The sequence below is a fragment of the Microtus pennsylvanicus genome, chromosome 21, assembly GCF_037038515.1.
Source record: "Microtus pennsylvanicus isolate mMicPen1 chromosome 21, mMicPen1.hap1, whole genome shotgun sequence".
NCBI lineage: Eukaryota > Metazoa > Chordata > Mammalia > Rodentia > Cricetidae > Microtus > Microtus pennsylvanicus.
The window spans coordinates 29,525,587-29,553,480 of NC_134599.1; the positions used below are offsets into that span (position 1 = coordinate 29,525,587).

The 27,894-nt window shown below is 40.2% G+C and overlaps 1 protein-coding gene across 9 annotated transcripts in view; it reads right to left on the reverse strand.

Moving 5' to 3' along the window:
* The window catches only part of Slc8a1 (solute carrier family 8 member A1), a 357,575-nt gene that overhangs the window by 268,479 nt on the left and 61,202 nt on the right, over window positions 1-27,894 (reverse strand). For all 9 annotated transcript variants that reach the window (XM_075955169.1, XM_075955173.1, XM_075955175.1 and 6 more), the window contains exon 2: window positions 8,493-10,322. In XM_075955169.1, coding sequence (XP_075811284.1) covers window positions 8,493-10,291 — 1,799 coding nt within the window. In that variant the 5' untranslated portion in view covers window positions 10,292-10,322. The remainder of the gene's footprint in view (window positions 1-8,492; window positions 10,323-27,894) is intronic.

The window sequence follows — 27,894 nt, forward strand, 5'->3', positions numbered from 1 at the left end:
CCATGGGAGAGACTAAGACTTAGTCGGCTCTGTAGCATTTTGCAAGGAGCTTGACAGAGACTAGGTGTTTATAGAACATGTTGACAGAAGGGTCCCAGCCCTATCCTATTGCATTAGTTTATTTGAGCTTCTTAAATGGACTTGGGCTCCTGCATGATTTTAAGGGCAAAATTTCTATATATTTTTAGCAAATCAGGAATGAGTTCCATCTCTATTTCCTTATTCTCACACTGTTTGCTGTTTGGTTGAGCAGGAATCTGAACTGATTCCAGGTTTCATTTCATTTTAACAATAGCTGGAGCCTAATCGGGGCCCTATACCATCTCTGTCTCTTGGTCTGTATGTTGCCCTTCCCCAATTCTATTTCTCTTTTTTCCCTAATGATACTGTCTCCCAACCTCCCAACTCTCCTTTAGCCTCCCTATTCTCCCTTCTTTCCCCATCTCCCTTTCTCTCCTCTAGCCCCCTCCATTTCCTCCTCTTCTCTCTAGATACAGAAATCCTTGATACACAGTTACACATATTAAAGGGAATAGTTCAGTTAGGGCTGCAGTGTCTGATGTGTAAGACTGTAAGCTGTTTCTGGCATCATGGGACTTGGTTGTGTTTCATTTCTCCCTAAGAACTGAACTATATATGATTATGGCATAATTTTACCTTCTTTCTTCTTTTATTTCTAAATGAAAAATGTGTGTTCAAGGAGAACCATTTTGATTTTTCTTTAAAGGCTATAATTAATTACGTTTATGAATACTACCAATGGACTTACTCCAAACAGACTCGTGATTGGTCTGCAAAATTAAAGCATAAAAGAAAACAAAGTGATTTCATCTAAAAATAGTTTAAAGACAGATTTGAATTTATAAAAGTATATGGAAGGTGTCATTAGAGTTTATGTAATTTTTTCTTCTTCTCATTGTCCCCTAGAGAGAATGTAAGTAAAAGCAAAGTGACTTGAAATTTATATAGTGTATCTATGCCAAGTGTGTGACACACAATTGTAGTTCTGGAAGTCAAGAGGCTAAGGAAAGAGTACGGTGCATTTGCAGCCAGTCTGGGCTGTATCATAATACAAATAAAGAAAATAAAAAATATACATAAAAACTTTTAAATCTGTTCTTCCCGCTAAATTCGGAATTATAATTTGCATCAGGAGAACCATCATGAGGGTCACCTATCATAGAAAAGCTTCCTATCAATAATTTCTTCTGTTAATTACTTCCAGATTAGCATTGCTTCTTGCTTAAACCAGCAACACGAGATAATAAGTATCCCTATATTAATTCTCTTCATCTATTAGTTTACATAGCCTTGTAACATATCACAAAAAGAGAGGCAAAGGAAAGGCTATTTTAAGTGTGGAGGAAAGCTACATTCAGTACTTAGCCATATAAGGAAGTCAAATGCTACAGGGTCGGAGCAGAGAATGTCAAAACAAAACAAATAAACACTCATAATGAAGTTTCCTTGTTAAAATTAGGAGCGAGGTGTAACGAATACTGCGAGGAACGAAAGAAAGGCTAGACGTGCTCTGGCCAGGGCAGAGCACAGAATGACTGTCTGTGTCCTCTTGCTCTCTGAGCTCAGCCATGACTTCTAGAAGTGGGAGGGTGGTACTATAGCGCACTTGGTATGGGTTCCAGAATTCCATAGAAGATAAATGGTCACTTCTGTTTCTTATTTCCGAGTTGCTTAGACATGTGTTGCAGTTAGGGCTGCAGTCCCATCGCCTCAGACAGGATTATATTTGGATATAAGAGTCCCTGATGACAGTGTAGGCTTTAGGGTCAGGCAGTTCTGCAGATGAACTCTAGAGCCACTCTATACTAGCTCTGAGGATTAAAAAAAGGTAGTGGGTAAATCTCAACTTCTCCACTTATACAATAAATAGGGCGAGAGCTCCTTGGAAATACAATTGTGAGAAGTAAGTCAAAATGGCAGATGACCTGTCCCCAATAAATCGCAGCACTGTGACCATCGCTGCCACGATAACCCTGTCTACCATACCCACCATAGCTACGTCCTCCACCTCTGTACCACACCTACTGTGGCCAGTGCGACAACCACAAAAATGTGAAATCACAACTGCCGTCACACTGCATCTAATACTACCCCATCCACACCATCACCTCCTTTCCCTCCACCACCGCCATCACTATCTCAGCTAACACCATATTTACCTCAACCCATATCTGCCGCTTCCACTACCATCAACAGAGCCCAAGCTGTCACGTCTATGAGAACCACCATATCCTAAACATCGCCACCACAGACACACAGATCTGCCACTGCCATCACCACCTTCATGCCGGCAAACTAACTTTGGATCCCTAGCACGCACATAAAATGCTGGGTAGAGGGATGCACACCTACAACTCCAGGACTGAAGGGTACAGAGACAAACCGCTCCCCAGGGTTAACTGACAAACAAGCATAATGGAAATGGTGAGCTATGGGTTTAGTAAGAAACTGATTCAAAAAAGTAAGATGGAAAGAAATGGACACTTAACATCAATATCTAGCCTCTAAAAGCATACTCACGTATGAAATCGCTCATTTGCTCACTCACTCACAAACACATGCACACACACACACAGACAGAGAGAGAGAGAAAGAGAGAGAGAGAGAGAGAGAGAGAGAGAGAGAGAGAGAGAGAGAATGGATAAGTTCAGGAAAAAGCTCAGATCTTGTACAAAGGAAGCAGAAAAGAATGAGAGAGAGAGAGAGAGAAAAAGAGAGAGAGAGAGAGAGAGAGAGAGAGAGAGAGAGAGAGAGAGAGAGAGAAAGAGAGACTGAAATTCTATGGGGTGAATATTCTCAGCTGCCTCACTGATATTTGAATCATCCGCAATACTGAAATAGTTCTGACATCTCAAAAACAAAGAACCTACATTCTGCTTTTGGGTTGCCATTGTCCCTTGCCTCTATGTCTTCAATTGTCACAACAGAGCACTACTCCCATTGTCATATTTAGCCCAACAGAGATAGGAGGAAAACATTATCTAGAGTCTAATTAATCCTGGGGAAATGAGATTACAGCACCATGCACGGCAATCTGGCTACACGGTAAAGAAATTCCTTACATATAATCAACATTAGCACTTAGCAATATGAAATTACAATTCATGAATGTTTTGTCTCTGATCAAGTCTTAATTTGTATAATGGTTGTAAATTAATAAAACATATATATTCACACCAGCATCTTCTATAGTTATAATTTAGGCTTACATGTGGTGTTGGCTCTAAAAAGGATAAATATTCCAGTCTGAGAGGATAACCCACTAATGTAGAAAGTTACTGTGGTACTCAAATTGTCCCATCCAAATTTATTACATTAGCAAATTACCTATAGGAAACATATCCCCAGATAAATTAGCCCATTCTTTCAATAGTCTAACTGTAGGAGAGAAAGTTATTCTGCTATAAAGTACATTCAGAACAAGTGAGATTTAAAGCAGTGGCTGCTGATTGCTCTTTCTGTGTAATGGTATCTGTCGTAGTAATTTGTTTGTCATTTTCAATTTTCTGGCAGACACTCGTTGGTCTGTTTGGATCATGTCAGATTTTCTTGACACCTTTGCTTTAGACAACTTATCATATTACTTCTTGTTTTCGGTCCCATAACTGATTCAGCATGTACCTAGATTTCTATCCTATGGAATCTCACACAGCACGATATGAATTCTGGCAATGTAAGTGGCTAAAAGTAAAGTATTTATCTTTCCTGACATACAGGAGTAGTAGAAGTAGAAGAAATACTGACAGTAATGATAATATGCAACTTATACAATATTAATGTTTCCTTATTTTCTAATCCTTGTTCAAAAATTATGTAAAGACTGATTTTGGAGTTCTGTACTTGTTAAAATGGCTTGAATATTTCTTAGAATTAATAAAACTATACACAATACCTAAAAATTTAATAATTGTCCAAATTAAACTGGATAAGCTCATCATTTATTGCACTATATTACAGTATAGAAGTGTCTGTAAAATAACTTGCCAAGCTATATGCTATGCAAATATTCCTACTTCTTTTGTGTTTTCTCAGCTCAGCATTCTATATATATAACAATAAACAATCATAATCTCTCAAATTATCTTCCAAAATGGTAATATTATTGGGCCACCACTAAGTAATTAAATTTGATTTGCATCTACATTAATTAATTAACCTTAACATTTCCCAGAACAGTTAAGCTAATAATAGATCATGAAAGACCAGATTGTATTTTGTTATAATTATTTCCACTACACTAGCATCATTAGAGACTAACCATCAGCCAGGCTTCACATGTGTGGGTATCATCTACCAACCACAAATCACATCAGTGAGTTCTTAATTTACTTTTTTCATTAGCTATTAACATTAGACAGAATTCCCTACTGAAAGTTAAGACTGTTTGGCATGGGCTTGCATTTTGTCATTGACTGATCTTGTACAAAAGCATGTGCTTTTAATTACATCCCTTGAATGGAGTTTTACACTTTAGTTTTAAGAATTTTCTTGATAATACATTTTATTAGATATTATAACAAAAATTATTACTTATCAGCACTTATACACAACTGTATATATGATCTTAGAAAAGGTCAATATGAAATAATTCAAGTCATTTATATTAGAATATGAATGAATAGGTGCAGACATATTTCTGTTAAATATTTAAATATCTTCAACACTTTAAAACAAGACAGAATTAGGAGGCCTTAGTGTCTTGACTACAAACAAAAATGCTGATACTTAGAGTTGAGAGGAGGGCTCAGCTGGCAAAATGTCTGCCACACCAGCATAAAAACTTAAGATTGAATTTCTAGCACACACACACACACACACACACACACACACACACACACACACAAACACAAACATATGGACTGGCAGTGCACAGCCGGGAAAATCCTTGGAACTCACATTATATCAGACTGGCCGGTTGGTGAGTTCCAGGTTCAGTGAGAATCTGTCTCAAAAAACTAGAGCGAAGAAAGGCTAAGGAAGACTAACATTAACATCTTGCCTCCACAAGCATATGTTCACACTGGCATGTGCACCCACGCTCAGCCACCCACACACAGATACACACACGCACACGCACACACACACAAAGTTGATGCATTTCTAATAAAAAAAACACTGAATGCTAAGATAACAACTTATTAGCAGCCTGAATTATGTTCTCAGATCTGTTCTACATTTATGTAGATGTGGTTCGACATAATTAAAACACCGCTGCTGATATTACTACACTCTGTAGCTACATTTAAGACCTTTATTCACAGAAAAGCAATGTGCAAAAGAAACAGATGATGATTAAGATCTCTTTAGTTCTAGAAATCAAACAATCAATAAAAGTATACAGCCTCTGTCTCTGCTGCTGATCAGATTGGACCCGATTTCAACCACGGTTAATGGACCCTTGAAATTAGATAACCTTTACATCTAAGCTTAGCTATGAATTTCTTTATCGTGCCTTGAAAAGAATAATAAATTCAGGCTTTGTGTGCAGCGTTAAACAAACAAAAACATTATTCAAAGTACTCAATGAAACTTCCTTGTGTCAACAGCTCCGTCTGTGTACTGTAAGGTTCAAAGAAAGCCATCTCTCTCAAAACTAGCTATGTAATTGGGTAAGCTAGAAACGTTCTCTTAACAACAACCTAGGCTGAGTGCACACATGCAACTTCATTACATGATGGGAACATCTCTTTACTCTGGATCTAATGTGTGGACCTAGCTTTGGAGAACATAGAGATTCATTCTAAAAAGAAGACAAGAAAATACTAGTATTTCTAAACTGCGGAAAGTCAGCACAGCTACATATATTTAATAATATTTTTTCTATATTGTGTTTAAGTTCTTGGTGCTTAGCTCAAGAATAAATCTTAGTAACACAAAGAAATATGCAGAGGCAACAAGCCTACACAGCACCTTCAAATATTTGGTAGCAATGAAATTCTAAAGTCAAGCTAAAACCTTTTTAAGATTAAAATGCTTGGAATGTAGGGCCATAATTTCATTCTACCTATAAAAAATCCTTTTCCATTTCTAATATCTCTCATTTCACTGTCGAGAATATAATACAGTAATAATTTTATACACTGGTGGTTGATCTAGAGACTCAAGCAGAGAGAGAGAGAGAGAAAGAGAGAGAGAGAGAGAGAGAGAGAGAGAGAGAGAGAGAGAGAGAGAGAGAGGAGTCACTCAGGCCTGAGGACCTACATTTGATTCTCAGAACTCTCTGATCAGAGCCCCGGGGAAGTGGAGACGGGTGGATCCTTGGGCACGCGCTTGCTGTCCAGCCAGCTGGTCTAAGCATACCTTAGCCAGTAAGTCACAGCTAAGTGAGAGACTGTCTCAGAAAACCCGATAGAATACTTCTGAAGAATGACACCCACGGTTGGCCTCTGTCCTCCGCAGACATACATGCATATGCTTGCAGACACATGCACAAAGCAATAAAAGTACCAAGTCTTATGAAGGTTCACCAGTTCCACCAAGTCTTACAAAATGTCAAAGAAAACATCGATTTGTAAAGATGGAGTTTGACCATAGTCCTCCCTTAGCAAGAATAAAATTAATTTAATTGCATTGAATGAATGTTTTCAATGAAGCTTGGCAGAATGTTATTCCATCTAATCCCTGCCAGTCAGAACTTTTGAGACCTTCGTCTGCTTCTGCCACCAAACAGAAGATTGCTTATCTATGACTTGATAAGAAAAGAAAAGAAAAGAAAAGAAAAGAAAAAAGAAAAAAACCTTAGTAACAGAGTAGAAAGAACAAGATTAACTCTAGAAAGTATGGAGAAAGTTGCTTTCTCCTTATGAGAAACTATCCTGTGCCAAGCAAGCAAACAAAACCCTTGTCAGCTTTGACCTGGTTAAGGACTACCTTCAGAGTTCATTAAAATTTTACAGGGATTATAAGAGTTATCTATAACTAAAGTTATTAGAAAACAGTGTGGGAAAACAGGAAGTAGAAAAATAAAACAGATGTGAACTAATCTGGGCATGATCATAGTCAAAGCAAGTCCCTGGAAGAAGATTGTTCTTTAGTGTGTAATATATATTGCTACTAAATTCTATCTCCATACAATTCATTTACTGATAAAATACATCTCAGTAGGTAGAATCTTAACAACATAGACCAGATACTAACACAAACATCGCCCACCTCTATACACTACAGGATGATAAGCATAATCCCTCGTTTCTTTAATGTCAATATTTAATTGAATTCAAGGACTACTCATTTCTATTGTACAACATCAAAGAAATCTATGGAACTCCAGAAAGTCCTACACGGGAAACCTGCTCCCTCTACCCACCCCCATATTTTTGCTTTTTCTTTTTGGCAGACTCTGCAGGAAAAATGTCATTCTTGGTGGACGTACACTTGCTGTTTAAATATGTTACCTGTTGGTAGCTCCAACATTAACCAGTTTTAGAATTTATCACATGAACATATTTTTCCTTCCTTAATTTCATAAATTATCAATGCTTCAGTCAACACTGTTACTCATGATAAGGTCCTTTGATGCACTGCAGATACTACCATGTCCTCTCTTTTGTCCTTCTGGGTGGCTGAATACAAAATTATCTCCAAGACTAGGCAGGAGGCCTTGTTCTCTCAATAGCAGCTCTTGATAGAACACTCATTTCATAAATAACTACTCAGTATTACAGTAAGGCACCATGACAGGGCTAAGCACTAATAAGGAAGAGAGAAGAGTCAATCATTTGCCATTTCTTTGTCTCTGTACCACTCCTCATCTGTGAGAATGCTTGGTAGAAAACTTATTTCTGACTCTATTTTATATCACTAGGGTAAAAAGGGTTGCATAATCACAGACAATAAAACCAGACTGGTAAATAAATAAATAAATAAATAAATAAATAAATAAATAAATAGGCATCCCATTGAAGAAGCGGGACTGAACATGTGTCATGATTCAACATTAGCCTTCAAGTAAATGCATTATCATATATTTTCATGACACACAATGTCAAGTGAACGATAGAGAAACATTCAGTCATGCCTGGTAGCCAAGATAGTCTCAGAGGTGTTTCAGTTTTAGGCTTTTCCAGATTTGTGCACAGCAATGGCGTTAGAAAGTCTTGTGGTTTATTGAACAGTTGTTTTCAATATTTATGTGTTATGTATATACACACATAAGTACTCTGTGCAATTTGTAATGGACTAAAAATTTTCAACTCATCTCAAGTAATCTATTAAATTGTGCTACAAATTCATTTTATCATGCCCTACAATTTATACAAAATATATAAAAGGCAAAGGTGAAAAAATGAAATTAAGATCTTGTGTATAGTGCATATTGAAAAGAAACACCCATGAGAGATCTGTTATTTTGAAAGGAATATAGCTTGATAACTATGGTTCCTTGAATTCCATTTGCTAAAATCATGGATGCTCACATGCATAAAAATATTCACACACACACACACACACACACACACACACACGTAACTTACACAATTTCATCGTTCTCGAATTCGAGTTCTCCACACGTGTCCTCAAAGTCCTCCCCTCCACCTCGGGCTGTTCCTTCAATGGTTTTATAGGGAACAATAACATTTCCTCGAGCTCCGGATGTTCTCAAAACCTTCACCTCCATGATGCCAATGCTCTCGCTCACGTGAGTCACTGGTTCCTCAAACGTAAAGATGCCTGCATGGTCATCATCAAAAATGGTCACAGTGGCAGTGCAGGGGGACCCAAGACTAGCAAGTGAAGAAATATGATTGGCTTCTAGTATGCCATCTTCTGAATCTTCAGAAGTGACTCTGACGTTGCTTAGATGCACAAGGAAGTTTTCATCCTCTTCAAAGATATCATCATCAATGATGCCAACTCTGATCTCCTTCTGGCTCTCCCCAGGTTTAAAGATCACAGTCCCTTCAGTGAATTCATAATCAGACCCAGCATTGGCTGTGCCATCTTCTGTTCTGAAATCAACATGCACAGTACTGGTCAAGTCGCCCCCTCTACGGATAATGGTAAGAGCCACGGTACCACAGTTCTCTAAACATTGATATGTCCCTTGCTCGAAGAAGATCTTACACACCGGGTCATTTTCAGCCGCTCCCATGTTGACTTCATGCATGCTGACAGCCTTCCTTGCTTGGTCAGCGGCATGCCTCTTCAAAATGTTGCCAGCTCCAGTCATCAGGCGAGTAGCTTGAATCCGATAAAATGCTCGGCTCTTTTGCTGCTGACTTAGGACTTGATAGTTGGCTAATTCTATTAATTGCTCAATTTCTTTATCTGGATGCTTCTGCTTAAGTTCCTTCAGAATCCTTGCCATCTCACGCCTTGCTTCCTCATCATCTTGGTCCCTCTCATCGACTTCCAAAACCAGAGCACCATCTAAGAAATTGTCAACATGAGAGTTGACCACTTTCCCATCCATTTCAATTTCAGTTTTGGAAGCTGGCCTGTCTCCTTCATGTTCAATAATCATCCCCCTCTGCTTGCCAGCCCTATACCGCTTGTAGACATACTTATAAAAGAGAAGCCGCCTGTCTGCTACCCAAGCGAACACGACACAGATGGGAAAAAAAAAGAAAGTGAGCAATCCTTCCCAGACCTCCACAACACCAGGAGAGATGACAGACAGAATTATATAAAGCCAGGTATAGGCGAAGATGCTCCAGGCTGCTGTCACAAAGAACACACGCAAATGCTTAATCTTCCTTGTCTCTCCATCAGGGACCACATAAACACAAATCGCAATGATGATGAACATGTTAAAGGCAGCGCTTCCCACGATGGTGCTGGGACCAAGGTCCCCTGCAGTGAAGTTATGGCCACATACTTCAATGACAGAGAGGAGAATCTCAGGAGCAGATGAGCCCAGAGCCATCAAGGTCAGGTTTGACACCGTCTCATTCCAGATCCTTACTGTAGTCTTGGTGGTCTCCCCATTGGGCTTCTTTATGGTTATTTCTTTTTCTTGAGATGTGATGACTTCTATGGAGGACATGAACCGGTCGGCAATGATGGAAACTCCGAGAAACATGTAGACCATGGCTACAAAATACACAGTTGCTCTAGCAATTTTATCCCCAAAAGATGGGTCTTGGGGTTCCCAAATGGGAAGAATCACCCCTTTCTTGCAGTAATATGAGCCAGTACATTCAGTGGTTTCATTTCCTCCTGTTTCTGACTCTGCTTCCGCAGTTATATGGTCAACATGGGAAAACAAGAGAGCCACCATAGCTACCAGACGAAATCCCATTGAAACAGTCGGTGAGAGACTTATTTGCAGCATGTTGTACAATGAGACTTCCAAATGTCCCAACCTAATAGTAAAAAAAGGGGGAGGAGGGAGGAAGAGGAGGGGGAAGAAAAAAATCACATAATTAGTACCAAATCATCATTAATAACTTGTTCATATTACTTGATGTTTAGCCACCACAAAATCTCCAGGGAATCATTACTCTAAGACTCTACCAGTAACTAAACAATCATCTGTAAAATTTACAGTTCAATTTCTCTGTGGATTTTTCTACGTGGAGTCCCATTCACCGAGCAAGACACACAATGACTCCCTGGAAATGACGAGCCCCATTACAGTGCAGCTCTACGGAGCACACACTGGTGCACACTAACAACCAACAGTAAACAGAAAGCAAAACTTTTGAAGCATTAAGTAATTTCTTCCTTATTGCTCAAGTGGATTTTCTTTTACATTTGAGTTAGTACATTATCTTTGGAAACGATTTCATTGAGAAAACCATCTTATTAGGATGCACATCTTGAAACTCAGATTCTGAGAAGATCCTTTGAATACAAGGCACGTTGATTATCTTATATCCTGGAGTATACCTTTACTTTATTTCGTAAAAATCACATCCCACTGCTCCAAGCTTCCTTGGAAACAGAAATCTTCAAGCTTGCTGGCAATCAAAACTCAGGATCATTTGTTCTTGTGAGGGAAAAGTATCTTACTGAAAGTGCAGTATTTCTATATTTTAAGTACATTTTTTTAAAGCACGTTTTCTTAGAGCATCCTCCCCGCCCCAATTTCGGCAAGTCTGGGCTCCTGATAGGTGCTCAGCTGATCACAAGCTCTTAAAGCTCAGCTTTCCACATCTGGATGCACAGCCTGCTTTGGAAGCTGCAGACATTGTGCAGCAGATACAAGAGATACCCGGGCCTGGGCCTGAGCTGTGTGGAGGAGCCAGGAGGGCCGTGAAAGCAGCCATAAAGCCTTCTTTCTCAGTGTCAATACATACTTTCCAGCTTGTTCCAAAACAGGCATTTGCAGTTCTATAGTGAGCTCAAGTGACCAGAACATGCAGGAGTAATGATTCCATCTAAATTAGCTCACGTAGCATAAAAACTGTGACCACAAAGTATACATATAGTGAAGAGCTTTTGGCAGTTAAGGGACATGGCAACAAAGACATTGAACGACACAAAGAACGGTAAAAGTGAAACTGTTGACTGGGCTACCAAGGTCCTACATTCACCCACTAGCTCATGCAAAACTCAGCTGAAACCTCATATCACCTCCGCCTCCAGAGCCTGGGATTTGGGGTCAATGCAAGAGAAGGTCTATAATATTCATTTGGAATGCCTCAGGGAAGGACCATTTATTGCCTCCATAAAGCATGCATGGAAAAGAGGTCCTAAGCATAATTCTGTGTTACCTGTAGAAAGTTAAACCAAAGTCAGATGTCCTCATTTTGCCAATCTGGCTCTAAGACACTTCACTTTGGCCTAGGTTTTCTGACCCATGTCTGTTATGGATGGCTGGTAGATAAAACCACAGCATGGCCTGGCAGAATCCATCACACACCACATAGCAACAGACCTTTGGGATCCTACTGTAGTCAAGATCCCTTCTAGCTTATAACTGATTAGAGACGACTTTTTTTTTTGCATTTTTCACACACTAAAAATAAAAACAGGTTTTCAGACATCTAATTTAAATAAAAGGATGATAAATAGAAATCCGTATATTCAAAGCATGCAAAAGTTCCCAGTCGGTCTTTCCACCTGCTTAGTCATTGCAGAACTTGTGTGGATTGGGAGTTTTTACCTACAATGAGCCAGCTAGCTAGAGGAGTGAAAGGTCTAATTCCAACTTGTGGGCCCACTTAGGCCACACACACTTGTGTGATTAATATGAATTTCACAATCACTTCTTCTCTTCTGTCCTGAGGATTCACCAGTGACTAAAGCACAGATCTCTGTCTTCATTAATTTATTTTCTAGCTCAGAGGTAACAGCTAAATAAATATAAATACTGGCTATTTATTGAGGCGCTCAAAGGTGAGGTAACAGCTGAAAAGTCCAAAGGGAAGGGAGAGATCAAGTCTTGTAGATACCTACAGGAAGAGGATTCCAGCCAACCATAAATGTTGAAGGGCCTAATAATACTTGGCTCAGTGTGTCTAGTTGCACCGAAACACTAGTGTGCTGAAAGTAGTGAGTGAGGAAGGTAGGACTCTGGGGTATGCAGGCCTTGGCCTTGATAGGAATGGAAACAGATCCTCTTGAAGAGGCAGCTGGTTGCAATGTGGTGTCATTTTTTTTTTTTTTTTCGGATAGCTCTCTCAACTGGGTCAGTGTTGAATTGACTGTGGGAGTGGCTGTGGATTCGAGACTATAATAAGATTTGAGTTTTAAAGGAGCTCAAAGGCTGGCAGGTAGACAAATTAAAGATCAGACCGCTAACATTTAGAAAGAAGAGAGCCTTTGTAGTGCTGAGATGTTCTATGCAAAGCATCTTGAGAGCCTAAAAATATAAGAAAGATTAACTGGAAGAGTCAAGACTGTTATCTGTCTCTGTGTCTGATACATGAACAACTCTGTCCAAATTACTGTCAAATCTAGTACTCCACTTTCAATGTTTCAGTCAGTACTAACTTCTACAAAGCAACGAAGATATTTTCAACCACCCGAAAATTCCTTATTGTTCTTTCTCTGACTTATTTCTCTGTAGTCAATGACTAGGTTCTGCTGCAGACCCTTTAAAAATCTGATCTCTGAGCTCCAGGATGCAGTCTTTCCTGCTTGCTGAGAAGACAACACTGGCTTATCTCTGAACTATTACAGACTGCTTTCTGTGTAACAGACTAGCCATTTTTTCCTACTGAGCCTCATATTTTTTAAAAGCATAATAGCAACTCATAGTCAACTTCCTGAGACTAAGTCGTTCCACATATAAACACTGCTGTAGACATCATGTTAAGTTTTTTTTATGGGTTTCAGTTATTTACAATATCAAGAACCACTTCTTGTTATGTCCTCCTAGTGTGATAAGGCTTCCATGGCAATGTAGGCAACTAGCACCCTTCTGGAACTTTTTGGTACCCTAACAATAACTCTATGTTAAAATGGGATAAATGAAGCTTAAACAGGGTAACTCCATATGGAAAATATAACTATATATTCAAAGTGGGATAACTGAGGCATGGGCGGGCACACTTGGTGAAAGTCACACACAGTGAACTCTTGAATGAAGATTAAACCCTGGTCTGGTTCAGAGATTAATAGTTTCGCCTTGATAGTAAGTAAAGCAATATTTGACAATAGTGGTATTTCTATTTGAGCTAACCCTTCAGAACCCCCTTTGGAGCAAGAAGGACTGCGTGAGCATCAGTCTCCTGGAAGGCCAAGCAGCCTGGATTTTTTTTTCTCTTATGGATTAGACACTGAAGCCGACAAGCATCAACGACAGCACAAGAGCTGGCATGTTCCTAGAGACAGCTGCCCTGCACGCCCTAGCCTTTAGCAATTGCCTGGCAACCACTTCCTGTGTACACTGTCAGGGCAATCTCAGGTCCGCCAACTAAAGCTCTGCCCTCCATCCCTACTGTAGCCCATATCTGACACCGTTCTTAGCCAGAAGGCTAACGGGTGTGGAAAGGCAGGTGGATCTGTACAAATCCATCGTCATGATCCATATCAACAAAAAGAGAGGCGGGGCAGTGAGGGGCTTCTGAGGTGACCTGAAAACATCACAGTGACTTCCAAAAGGAGACAGCACAATAATTTGTGAAATCAGTGGCCACAAAACACTGATGTAACTTATTGGCAGTGATGCAGCTGGAAGGAACTCTCTGGACTTCAGTTTCTGTCTCCATTAAATTAATACCAAATGCAAATACTCATTGGGATAGGAATCGGTGTTATATACAAGGCAGTTCCTTTTGTGCCCTATTGTCTCCCTCTGCCCAGGGTCTCTTTCTTCATAATTTGACTAGTTTTATTTCATCTTCCTTACATACTACTCTAGCATACTTCTATAGAACTTGAGCAAGGGGATAATCTAAGATCACAGAAAATCAAATACAAGTCTTGTTTCTTTTCAGAATTTTTTTTTTATATTCTTGCCCGATCTACTGAATACTAGTACAAGTATAGGTTGATTATGATGGACTCAGATCAACTATAGCCAAGGATCACATAGAAACATCCATTAAACCATCCAAAATTGTTCTTAGTATTATGTCAAGAATATCTGTATTATTTTTATATACTGCCTTTTTTTAAAAAAATTAAAACAAGACACCAGTATCACATACAGGTTACAGAGCTGAATGATAGTGTCAGATGATGATAAAAAGCCAAGCAGGTGGAAGTAAGTCGGTCACTGAAATAAAAGAAGAGCTACAGATGTAGGGAACAGAAATGGGCAAGCGGATGCTCATCCAGCTGTCAAGGTAAAGAGCATCCACAGCAAAGAGAAGCAGAGTGCTTGTCGCATTTGGAGACTGTAGCCAGTTTCTATTATCCAAGAGTCCCCGACTCAGAGAAAAGGAATATGCTGGATTCCCACCAGCCTAGCTCACTAGATGGCCTAATCACATTTTGTTGATTGGCAGTTTGTGTTACTCCAAGTAACTCCTTGACTTCTTTTCCTAGGAACCTGAAATTCCCTTCCATGTCATTCATGCTGATGGAACTCTTTAAAGATAAGCAATTAATCTATTTTTAAGACAACAGTTAAGCAAATGTAAACTTTTATCTACAACCGATGCAAGGACATTTGAGCTCCTCTAAATAAAGAGGGAACAGCCAAGGATGAAAGTTCTTTGCATCTGACCATTCCATCTCGGATGCTAAGTACAGCATCTAGTTCCCAACCATAGTCCATCAGACCAAAACCAGACTTCAGGAAAGGACTCAGTTCCCCCAGTCAATCTGTGTCAACACCATGGTAACAACCCTTCCCCTGACACATATCAAATAGAGCAAGCAGTGTCCATCTCTGTTGATGGGTAATGAATAAATTGAAAGGTTTTTGAAGGAGGCAGGCTGTGAGAGGCCAGATCAGAGCTCATGACCTTCTCTTTGAACTAATAAAACCGAAGTCAGGATCCTGTCTCGTGTCAGGAAACACCCACTTAAATTGCCCAGCAAAGGAAGTGACTGGGGTAAGCATTAGGCAATGGGGTCCTAAAAAAGGAAGAGAGATTTAAGCTTCAAGAAAATGAAGACATTATAGAGAAGCCACGTGTCCCATCCACTAGTCCTTCTCTCTATTTTTATCCATAGCACTTACTACTTTTACATCTTAAATAATTTATTCAGTAATTTTATTTATTGGTGTCTTCCTCCAACAAACCTAAACCTTAGAGAACCAGAGATTTCTGTTTCTTCTTTTTATTTATTTCTTTTTAGCAGTGTTTTTTATTTTTTATTTTTTTTACAGTCAGAATTGGTGCATAGAAGATGCACTGCAGCGCACAGCACGTATCTACTGGATGAATCAAACAATTCTCATAGGGTCCTGTGCTAATTCATCAACTCTCTGGTGCCGTATGAGAATCTGGGAACTGGGCCTGGGCACCTGCACTTAATATTCACTATGTAAAATGGATGTGCACTCCATCAGCACAGGTCGACGTCAGGATGAGAAGCCAACAGCAGTGCCATCCGGAAGAGAGGAAATCTGCTATCCAGGCTTACGACAACAATCTCAAACTGGAAAAGCTGGTCTCTAGCTTGGAGAGAGGGTCTGGGGACCAGGCTTCTTCCCTAGTCTGTGGTTACAGGGTGGCTTCAGCAAATCCTGTACCAGCTCTGGTTTGCTGACTGAATCCATTCTATGGAGAGCATCGAACACTGAATATACTTAAGGGCACATCTATTCCCTATCTTTTCAATGTAACTCAAAAATGTCTGATCAAACCTCCGCCAACACCCGCCATGCCAGACATTCCAGAACAGGGAAGAAAATCCAAATCTAATTATGCTAACTCTGCATGGTAACGTGTACATGTGGGAAGGAAGGGGATAATGGAAAAGGAAGAAAGGGTTCCAACAGATGACAGAGAAGGATTTAGGAAAAAGACAGTTTGATAATCTGGGGCTCTGCGAGGGGCCAGTAAGGACTGACTTCAGAGTTCCTACACCTGGGCAGTGTAGCACAAGTGCACTTAGAGCGATGATGGCAATAAAGGCAGAAATAGCTGGCTAACCCCCCTACACACACACACCACCACCACCACCACCACCACCACCACCACCACCACCACCACCAGTTTTCTTTTCTTCATCGTCCTGAGGTTTCTGCCAATAGTGCAAGGAGGTTTGTGTTGCTATTCTCATTTTACAAATGAGAAACATATAATATATGGTTTGTACTAGCCCATTGACAAAAGTTATGCAGCCTCAAATGCTATAACAAGGTTTTTTAATCCACGCGCTTGACGTTATATCACAGCGATTTTTGTTTGCTTGTTTCTACAACAGTTTACTAATACTGTTGTCTGGGAACAAAGAGCTCTGTGTTAGAGTACTTAATACAGAATGAGCTCTCAAGCTTTCCTTCCCATCTGACCGCAGATTTGTAGGTTGCTTCATCTCCATGCTTCCCAGGTCTTTACTTGTGTCTTCTGCTTCTCCATCCTCTAAGGTGGATTAAGGTAATTAAGGGTGGGAGGTCATCAGCTGAAGTCTGGGAGCCCAAATTATTCCAAGACATGTGACAAACTGAATGGTTTTCACTTTGCTTAGGAGAAACCCAAAGGTTGGGAGAGATGCTAGAAGACAGGAAGATAGAAGAACTGATAGAAAAGGAGGGGATGATGGGAACTGGAACACAATTTTGCCACAAGGAAGTAATGCTTTATTATTAATAATTAAAATCTGATCAAGGATCTCAATGCAGCTCAAAAGTTCACTGTTTTACAGTTGGGATTAATAGAGAAATTAAACTGATCAAGAATAAATAGTTACACAAGGCCCTGCAAGAGCAAGGTTACCTGTTCCCTCAGATGTGGCAAAGATGAGAAAATGCCCCTCCAATGCAGCTCAAGCTCACTAAGGTGATATTGGAGTCAAACTATGAACATCTTTTCTAGCAAACAGACATCTTTCATTACTGGGAAATCCCAAAAGAGGAGGGGTTCACCTGCATTTCAACAATGGGCATCTTCCATTACTGGAGAAACCTGGAAGAGGTGGGGTTCCCCTGCATTTCAACAGTGGGCATCTTCCATCACTAGGGATTCCCAGAAAACAAGAGTTCACCTGCATTTCAACAGTGCTTTGGAACACTCAAGTAGATTAACTGGAAGTTCTTGGATCAAAGCACTACAACCATGCTTCTAGAAACTCCAGACCATGCCACCTTTGGTCCTATAATCAAGGGATTTCAAGAGTTAACTCCTGGAGACAGGGGCCTGGAACCTATCCTCTGTATACTTTTGATTCTTCCAGGGGCCTCTTGGTTGACAACAGTAACAGCTTTTGATTGAAATTTGCTTACCAACCTTGAGGGTAAATAGCAGCCCTTTTCTGATAGTTAACTGTGCATGCTGGGAAAGAATGTGACCGTAGTTGAGCTTCTATATATAAGCCTTTTTTTTTAAAAAAAAAAAAAAAGGTTTGCTGCCAAAAATATTCTCCATCTTGGTCTAGAGACAATCAACCTTCAGAGATACAGGATGGATCGATGGATCGATGGATAAAGTGGTTTTCAGGCAGGCGTGGGTACCAGGGTTTGGATCTGCAGAACCCACTCAATATGCCTGTAAGCATGGCAGCCTGCTGCAGTTCTGGCACTGTGGAAGAAAGTGCAGAGGATCCCCAAAATAAACTGCAGGGGATCCCCAGAACAAACTGGTTAGCTAGCTTAGCCCACCAGGGAGCTGCAGGTTCTATTGCTAGCCCCTGACTTAGCAAATAAAGAGGAGAGCAATTAACCAAGTCACTTGATGTCAACTTCAGGCAAACATACTCATGGTAGAACTTAAAAGAGAAGAAGTTTCCATAAAAGAAGGAATATCCAAGGAGAATAAAACTCTCTAGAGCATGGAAGCAAGAGTAATCCAAAAGGAACACAAGGCATGGATAACTGCAGACATCTAGGTCTCCTTAACTTCAGGTCACCCAAGAATCACCTGGAGACAAGAAAACCCAGGTAGCTGGGCCCCTTCCTCAGATACACAGCAGATGGCAAGTATAATGTTCCTGCTGACACCGGCAATTTTAAGGTAGTGTGATTTTGGCGCTCTTCCTTGAAAATACCTGGAACAAAGGCCAGGTGAGAAGAAAAGGAAGAGCTGATCAGAGTGCAGAGAGGCTTCTGAGGCAAGCGCCATCTGCAGCAAACACATCCTCAGCATAAAAATGAACCAAGTGGCACTCAGCTAGTGCCTGGGTATCCGAGGGCAGCCATGGGCTTCGGATGGCATTTCAACACTAATGTGAGAAGAATGTTTTACATGGATGTGCTTCTTACAGACTGAGACCCCTGGTGGGATTAAAACAGGAAGGCCCTTCATGATTGTGTTGGCAGAGAGGTGGAGGGCTAGAGGACGTGGGAAAACAGAGGCTGAGGCAGATCATCAAGTGGCAGATGCAGGCACTGAGTAATCTGGACAGCAGCTGATCTATCAGGGTCAGTTCTGCCTCTCGAAGCCGAAGGCTGGGATTGCCAGACACTCCAGCAACACCTGACCAAAAGAAAGAAAACTGGAAGCCTCCAGACGTGAACCCTAAAGCAGAAGCTGAAATATGCAGGACCATGCACCCTAGGAACGGTTTGAGTAGTGGAGAAATCTGCTCCTTCCATTCGAGGCTTTGCATGGGTGTTGCCGACTTCCCCCACTCTTTTCTCTTCAGCTCTAGAGTTAATCCGAACTGTGAGTTGCTCCTCTTCCTTTCTAGCATCCTCTCAGATCCTGGAACTCTGTGCTATACTTCAATTTCAGGATAAATGATACAAGAATATCTCAAATAACTTTCTTCTTTTTTTCAATTCATTTATTATAAAGAAAATTCTGTTTAAATGAGTGGAATCTGGTGTACGAGCATACCCCGTGTTTCATCCTCAAGTAGAATACTTTCATAGGAGATGGATTTTATCACTGAGAGTGAGGGGTTCTTTTTCTGTTTGGTATCAAGTCATAATCCATGGAAAAGTCACAAGCTTCTGAGAATGGCAGAGGTAGAAAGCAAAAGAAAATATATAAAATAGAGAAAAATGATACATTGTAATGAAGTACATAAATGATCCTTGTGTCTCCCCTGTCAATATTCTATGCTGCAGTTTTGGAAAGTTCCTGCGAGAATGCTCAGTGGCTTGGCTCTGAAACCATGTACAAATCCACAGGAAAGCAGCACAATTTTAAGAGGGAAGTGAGCTTAAAGAGGAACTTGTCAACTCTGATTACTCAGCAAAATAAATGGAGTGTTGATGGCCTGTGGGAAAACATAGTTTTTACACAAATCTCTGAGCAGTTTGTGAAACATACATGCTCTCTATTCCATAGGACATGCAGTGTGTCCTTCAAACACTTGTATCTTGGAAAAATTGTTTCAATATCAGTAGAAGGGTTACAGTTTTAAATGTTAGGAATGATGCTGAAACTGATTTATTGTTGTCTTTTTTTTTGTGACAGAGGGTCTGACATAAAACTAATCCTGAGAGGAGATATTGGGGGAGTTAGAAAAAAATGTCAGTGGAGGAAAAAAGAAAAACAAAACAAACCAGTTAGCCATTTAGTCATTCAGTTCATAGTGGTAAAACCTTTGCTTCCCAAGCTTTTGCTTAAACAAGAATCGTTTTCATCGATCTTGATGAGTCGTGTACCACTCAAGCAACTGTCCATGCATCCATGCATACATGCATACATGCATACATACATACATACATCCAACAAATACTGTATGTCTGTAAGGTGCCTCTGGGATCTGAAACTGCAAACTAGCTAAATGCAACCTCTCTCTTCATGGAATGTATGCATGACCTCACTGAGAGACAGGCAAGAGATGGTACTCTAAATTATTCCAAACTGTAATCATTAGCTGTGGCAAATTTTTTTTTCAGAAAAATATAATCATATAGAAATAGAAGCCTGGGGCCTGATTGATAGGGTTTTAGTGAAGGTTCCCTGAGAAAATAGCATCTGAGTTATTCAGAATTTAGAAAACTACAGGAAATGAGGAGAATCAGATGCTTCAGGGCAAAGCTTCTGCTGACCCCTTGACATTACCCTTCTGGATAATGGGATTATTCACAGACCTACTATCTTATGTGGGATATGAGATCATGCTTGGAAAACACTGAAAATAGCTCTATAGTTTATATGAGACTTTTCATCTTGGACGTCAGAGCTATTCCCCTTCAGTGAACTGCTTTCCGATACACTGTTTTGGGGAGTGGGATAGATGAAGGGCTCACTGGTCTAGGGACTACAAGAAATGAATACCAGATTTAGCTCCACTGAGGAACTTTGGACAAGTCCCTTCTACTCCCTTGCTCTCTCCCATTCAACTGTTAAACACAGGGAATTCTGGTAATAATTTGATATTTGTGGTATATCACATTTTGGTATTCAGTGCCATTCATAAGACGGTACCTGTCCACCTCTCTGGGTCTGCTGTTTTCTGACAGTCAGCTGAGCTACTAAATATGAGAAAAAACTAAATATGAATCATATTTTCCTTTTCCAAACTTTTATACCTAACCTCCCTGATCCATCCTTAAAGCCAAATCTCCCTCTGCTAGATTTACTTTACTATTATTATTTTCCCCCTGGGAAAGCTCTTAAAAGTTAGATAGCTTTTCTCTCCATTTCTCAGTAAGAAACCTCAGACTGATAACTGCAAAGATTTTGCAAAGCCACATGTCACCAAAGTGACAGACTAGACTCTAAAACAAAGTCTGTGTTTCTAGGCCACCTCTCTTGACTCTGAACCAACTGCTAAGATGTCGAAGACTCACTGATACTGAGCTGTCATAGACTCACTGATATTACATTTTTCGTGTCTTTCACACTATGTACTTTGTCAGGAATCGACAACTCATGCCCAATGGAGCCCAACCCAGCCTGCCACCTGGTCTTGTACAGCCCATGAAATTAAAATGTTTTCCAATTTTTAGATGATTAAAAACTGGAATAAAAGAACATTTCACATTTCAAAGGGAACTTATGAGATATGCAGAGTCAGTGTTCATAAATAACTTGTTAAAGAAAACAGCTCTTCCATTATGTATGTATTGTCTGAGCTGGCTTTCTTGTAGAAGAGATAGAGTTGAATGACTGTGACAGACTCCATGCTCCACAAAGACGAAAATCAATTTTTATCACTATTGAAAAACGCGTGTGATCTTACAACATGTGTGTGTGTGCGCGTGCACATGTGCGTGTGTGTAGTAAACTTTCTCATAAGGACCACCAGCCCACAAATAATGGCATGAAGACTTACTATTAATTATGAAAGCTTGACCTTTAGCTTAGGCTTGCCCCCAACTATCTCGTATAACTTAAATGAATTTGCTTCTATTAATCCACAAAACCACGAGGCTTATTACCTATCTCTGTATTGTTCATCCTGAATCCTCTGAGTCTGGCTGGGTATTCTACCTTCTTGTTCCCAGAGTGTTCTCCTGCCTATATCTCCTGCCTAGCTATTGGCCATTCAGCTTTTTATTACACCAATCACAGCAATACGTTTCACACAGTGAAAATGTCCCACAACATTTTGTCCTTTCACCTAAATAAAAAGGAAAGGTTGTAGTTACGCTAATAGAGTAAAACTACATACAATAAGAACAATTATTAAGTAAAATTATATTTAAAATGTCCAGTCTGTTTGTATTTGGCAAATTTGGGGAAATTACTGTGTTATCTATCCTCTTTTAGTTAGTCCAAAGTTTTATACCTAAGTCACTTTCTATAATAACGTGTATTACCATCCTAAAAATATCTTTTTAAAACTTAAAATATCTCTTTAGATAAACAACTTAGGATTTTTGTTTTTCAACCATAAGTACCCTATGTCATTTATGAAAGTCCTTTTTATCTGAATTTGGCAACAAGGAAAACCATACAACTCTCTAGTCTTCAATCCCCATCATAGACCCAAGAAGAATAAAATATTATCCGAGTAAAGAGGAAGTTCAGAGGAAACAACTTCCAAAACTACAGAAATGACAAAGATAGTTGGCTGCCTGTATAGTCACCCAGGTTTTCCTACAACATAGGGGCATCCATCTTTGGACTACAGGCCTAAAATATCGGACAGACTTATATCTAAAGCAGAAATTTTGAAGGACTATCCGAGTTTGTCTTGGTAAAGTTCAGCAGTCATTTTCTATTGTGTCCCGCTTGTCCAATTTGGATAATATACTGTCAGCAGTCAAGGCAAGGTGAGTTTCTTGCCCAGTGACTAACTTTGCCACAATAAACACAAACTTCGAAATCAGTCATTCATCTTTTAAAAAGTAGATTGGTGCTACCATGAGCAGATGTGTTTCACTGTCATGAAATCCTGTTGTTATTTAAAATCTTAAATACTTAAATAAGTACTTATAGGTCTCTGAAGTGTTTGAAGACAACCTATCTATTTAAGATGTATCTCTGACCTTGAAAACTTACCTAAAGTGACTACAAGTTTGATTATTATAGATGACTAACTACTAACATGCATTTCTTAATTATCCTAAAGAGTTTTATAGCAATAACTTTCAAGGACTAGAAATTTACATTACATTGTTAAATGAGCTGCCTAAGTACAAGAAGTTAAACAAGAGTAGAAACATATAGAGAGTATGTTCTAACAAAAATAACCTCAAATTTGTATCATTATACAAAAATATCTTAAACAAGAGTACAAACAAATACATCATGGTTGGGTGGTCCATGTCATCGAGTGTATACTTGCCTTCCACCTGTCCATGGCAATACTCCACATCACTGAGCATAGTCATGTAAAAGGCACGATAGGAACAAGGACTCTCATTTATTTGTAAGCCATTTATAAATCTTTATAGAATACTTGTGCACCAGAAACTATAGCACTGATATATGGTTCCCCACAGAAATCCATAGACTCATTAATGTTGTTATTACGATTATTATCATTATCATCCCTCCTTAAATAGATGAGCGAAGGGAGCTGAGAGAAATGCTAAATTCAAACAGACATTGTAAATATGAACGGTCTGCTTACATCTGCTGGTCTCAGAGCCCTGTAGGCCAAAAACACAAGGGGCCTGCAGTTGAAGAGTCAACATTGAAAAAAAAAAACCAGTGTGTCAGTACTCGTTCCTCCCTGGGGAATCTTTGTTAGATATCTAGGCATTCCTATGGCTGGAAAACATCTGCATTTGGGAAGGTCTTCTACATTGTCAGAGAGGAAGAAGTAGACTTGACTTGGACAGGGTGACTTCTAGATATCACCCCCTCTTTTTCTATCTTAGAGCCATTTAATATTAAGTACTCTCCGTTTCGTTATTTGAAAAAAGAAAAAAATAAACTACATGCCATCTGATGTGTTTTGCAGTGCTGAGGACAGTCTGAAATGAGAGCACCGATGAAAAAGAAGCTCTTGAAAGAACTGCATGTTCTGGGAAGAAAGACAGAAAAGATTTACAGAGGGAGAGGGGAATGCGAATTTGTCCAACACACACCAACTTCAGCTCCGGGTGGTCACAATCTCCATCATAAGAAAGGCATTTTGATAGGGGGAATGATACTCCTGAGAGGTAGTACCTTTCCAAACTCTCCTTGATGCCACTTACTGCGAAGGTCTACAAAGCAAGTGTCTCTTCAGAGATGGATAAGCAGTCCAATGACCTTGACCTGTTACTAGGCTGGGAGGCTTTTTACTAAGGAATAAAAGCAACCAAAGAGTGGCCCTATGTCTTGTGTATTAATGAAGATCTTGGAGAAGCTGGAGCAGTGAAAGGGGAAATTCATGAGAGCCAACAATGATACATAAACAAAATCAACCTAGAGCGGCACCAAAAAATACCCAGGGTAGCATCACACTTACAATCTCTGAAATCTGGAGGCAGAGGCAGGAGGATTCCAAGCCTACTTGGGCTCCATAATGAGAGCTGATCTTTAAAACCAACCAAAAATAAAAGGAGAAATGAATTGACAGGTGACCCACTGGTTCTATTTGTTTCTGACTATTTATTCTGCCTCTGTCTTTCAAGGTTGTGCTCCAAGATCATGTTGGAAGTTGCTTTCAAGTCTAAAATGCCATAAAGTTACTATTTGTGATAACTCATAAGTATTGTCCTGACTGGGAACATATCAGTAGCTATGGAATTGCGCAGGACATTGGTCTATTGTCCTTGTCATAAAATGCCTGGGGCAGGCTTCGTATGGCTCAAAGGGACTGGGCTCACTGGTTTTCTAAACCCCTTTCCCCCCTATCAAATGACCTGAAATACCTTTTCCTAGAGGAAGTCACAGGTCAAGCTTCTCTTTCCTTTTCATCTCATCCAGCGCTTCATTCTTCTGCAGTTCAGAATCTGCCTTACTCAGCCATGGTATTTCATCTATAGTTGTTCTAGATCAGGACAGGAAGCACTCAGTCCAGAGTGCTAACTTTTGTACGGGCTCTTGCTCACCCATGGTGAAGTCGGGCAACTGTGACATAGTCTTCATCTTTAAATTAAGGTAGTGATGCTTCCTTTTAGGACACTTAAAAGCATCGGATCAGAAAAATATATACCTATGTACAGCAACTTGTCTAGAATTGGCATGACAAGTGTTCCAACAAATGGAAAGTAATTCACTTTTCATGTGTGTGTTCTGAAAAGCCCACTGCAGGGCCTATATATACATCTAGGGCTCAATAAATGTCATAGTTGGATTTATGTAAGCTGCTGAATCACTGCCTTGATGACTGACTTGATCTCACATTAGAGTCAACAAAGAAATTATTATTTGTGACTTTGCCTGCAATGGCCTTGTGAGATCTGCAGAGTGATTACTCTGCCTTTGAGTTTAAGATGGCCCCCGATACTATCTTCCACCTCTTGAATGTTCAGGTGACTATTTACCCTAATTGGCATCAAGCTACTATCACCTAGGTAACCAGTGGGGATGTTGATGATGGTACCATACAGCACTTCAGGGCTTGGGAATGCTGCATATGGTGCAAGATAGCACCTCCAGGATTCGAAGACCATCAATTTACTCTGCAGAAAATACTCGGCCCATTTCTCAGAAGCCTTACCAAAAAAAAAAGAGGGTAACTTTCAAGAAAAGATCCAAGGCTGCTTAAGAGTAGCCCCTTAGTGTGGGAATGCATGTTTGCCTATTTCTAGTTACTCTCCGGCTACCAACACCTTTGTTAGAAGCTCTGCTCCCTGGCACTGGACTCCTCATACTTGCCCATCAGAACAGTCTTTGGAGGGGCATTCCCTGGGCAGAAATACAGCTTTAAATCCCATTCACTTGCTCTTTGTCTTCCGCATCTCAGGACTTTCTGTCAGTTAATTGTATAAACCATTCCAGGTTCACAGATGAACATATGATAATTCCTTGCAGAGATTCGTACAGAGTACCTCTCAGCCAGGCAGTACCTCTATATTTGGTTAGGGATCTGTCTGAAAGAATACCTTCGCTCAAATGAATGACTTTCACTCTAAGGATCTCAGATCCTATGTTGGCCAATGGATAAAGGTTTAGAACCTGTGACTGTTTAGGCCAGACTCAAGCAACTTGTTATAAAGGAGGTATTGACCCTCAGCCATGGAAACATTTTTCTTGCCTCACTTGTCAGTCAGGATGCTCCCTCTTTTCTTTGAAAACTGGGCAGGAAGTAAAGTCAAAATGTGTGTCATTTGAACCTTCCTCTATCTGGTTACACTCTGGACTAAAAGGACCAAAGGACAGCTGCAACCGTGAGCATAAGGCAGCCAGGTTCAAAACAAAGTTGGCAGGGAAGACAACGGTGAGGACTACTGAATCAAGATGCTCCCCGTTTGTCTTCGGAACCCCTTTGATGAAAGCCTACCAGTAAGCACTTTCCCTAGAAGTCTCCAAGCCAGAAGATGAGCTGTCTGGGTTGCATGGAAGAAGGACTGAGAGCCTACTCCTTGATTATTTAAAGTTTCAGCATCATGTACGTGTACACATGAGAGGCTAGAGGCTGGGGCAAAGAAAAAAGAAAAGACAGAGAAAGGTAGAGAAAGGACAAGAGAGGGAAGGCCAGAAAGAGGAAAAAAGGAGGGAGGGAGGAAGAAAGAGAAAGTCAGAGAGAGAGAATGGAAAATAATCCTACAGCATCTAATGAGGCCCCACTGGACGAGTCTTGCCTTTAAATATAAAAATCCCAAAAGGCAAAAGCTGAAAGCTCGCATTTCCCGAGTCTAATCTATCCCAACGGGTCAGAAAACACCTGACATCTACTTCCACTAAATCTGAGAGATATCCCCCGGGAGCCCAAAGCATTTTGTACAGAGGGAAAAGTGGGAACGGCTATTGCTGTAACCCACTGGCCTGCTTACTCTTACTCCGCTGAGAATTAGAACTGGAGAGGTAGGCAGCTAAGGGAGCAGTGACGATCTAGGGATCTAGAGAAAGTCAGGGAGAATACTTGCCACAAGAGGGAGCAGTAGAATTTGGTCAGATGGGTCAATGTTCCTACTAGAGAAAGGGGGTGTCTAACTGTGAGTTTATAGGATCCAATCATGGAGTATGGATAGTAATGAATGATGGCTAAGCAAAAGACTTATGTCCCTAAGTGACAGAAAGTAATATTTGGACCACTAAATGCTTAACAAAATCAGATTTTTGTTTTACTTGAAAGTAACATATACAACAGCCGAAGAACATGAGGCATGCAACCGGACATAACATTATCTTCTCTAAATGTTTCTTGCTATAGAGTTAACTTCCATTTCAGGAATCTCGTTGATTCCTATACCTGCTTCTTTTCTGTATATTGTCCTCCCTCTACCTGGAGTGCCCGGGAGAAAAGACTCACCCCACACATGTGACAACCACAAACAGGCGCAAAACACTTTCTTTACATCGCGTGTGTTTTCTTCTTGCTGCCCATTTCTCTTTTTAGAAGAGAAAAAAGCAATTTCTAGAGGCTCCAGAGTCCTTCTCATTTATTTTGTCAGAGAAACAGATTAAGCACTAAGAGGGAAGGAACCATGCGTTTACTTTGCAAGATAAATAAAAGTCTATTTTTGTCTGATAAAAAAACATGTTAAATATAGCTTGCTAACAAATGCTGAAGCTCTCCTTGATGTATTTTATTGTTTCAAAGCATAGTGAGCTTGAAAGAGCCAACATCTATAAATCCTGCACATCGGTCCTCAGGGGATTCCTCACCTTCCCCTCCGGTTTTCATCTGGCGTCAGGGCACCCACACTGCAATGCTCTCTCCTTCTCCTTCGTGGTCAACAGGAATTCCGTCTGTCTCTTAATCTGAATCCAAATTGATGCCATAGAAACCATTCTAGTTACAGGATGGAAGGTCTACAGACAGGGGCCATGAAGTACTGCCTTCCAGTGCCTTTAGTCCAACACTTTCTCCCCAGCCAGGCTAAGCAGCTTGCTTTCAAGGCAAGTTGAAATAACCACCCTAGATGCTTACATCCTGATGCTACCTCTGGTCAGCTCAGCAGTGAATACTGCTTTCTCTCAGTTC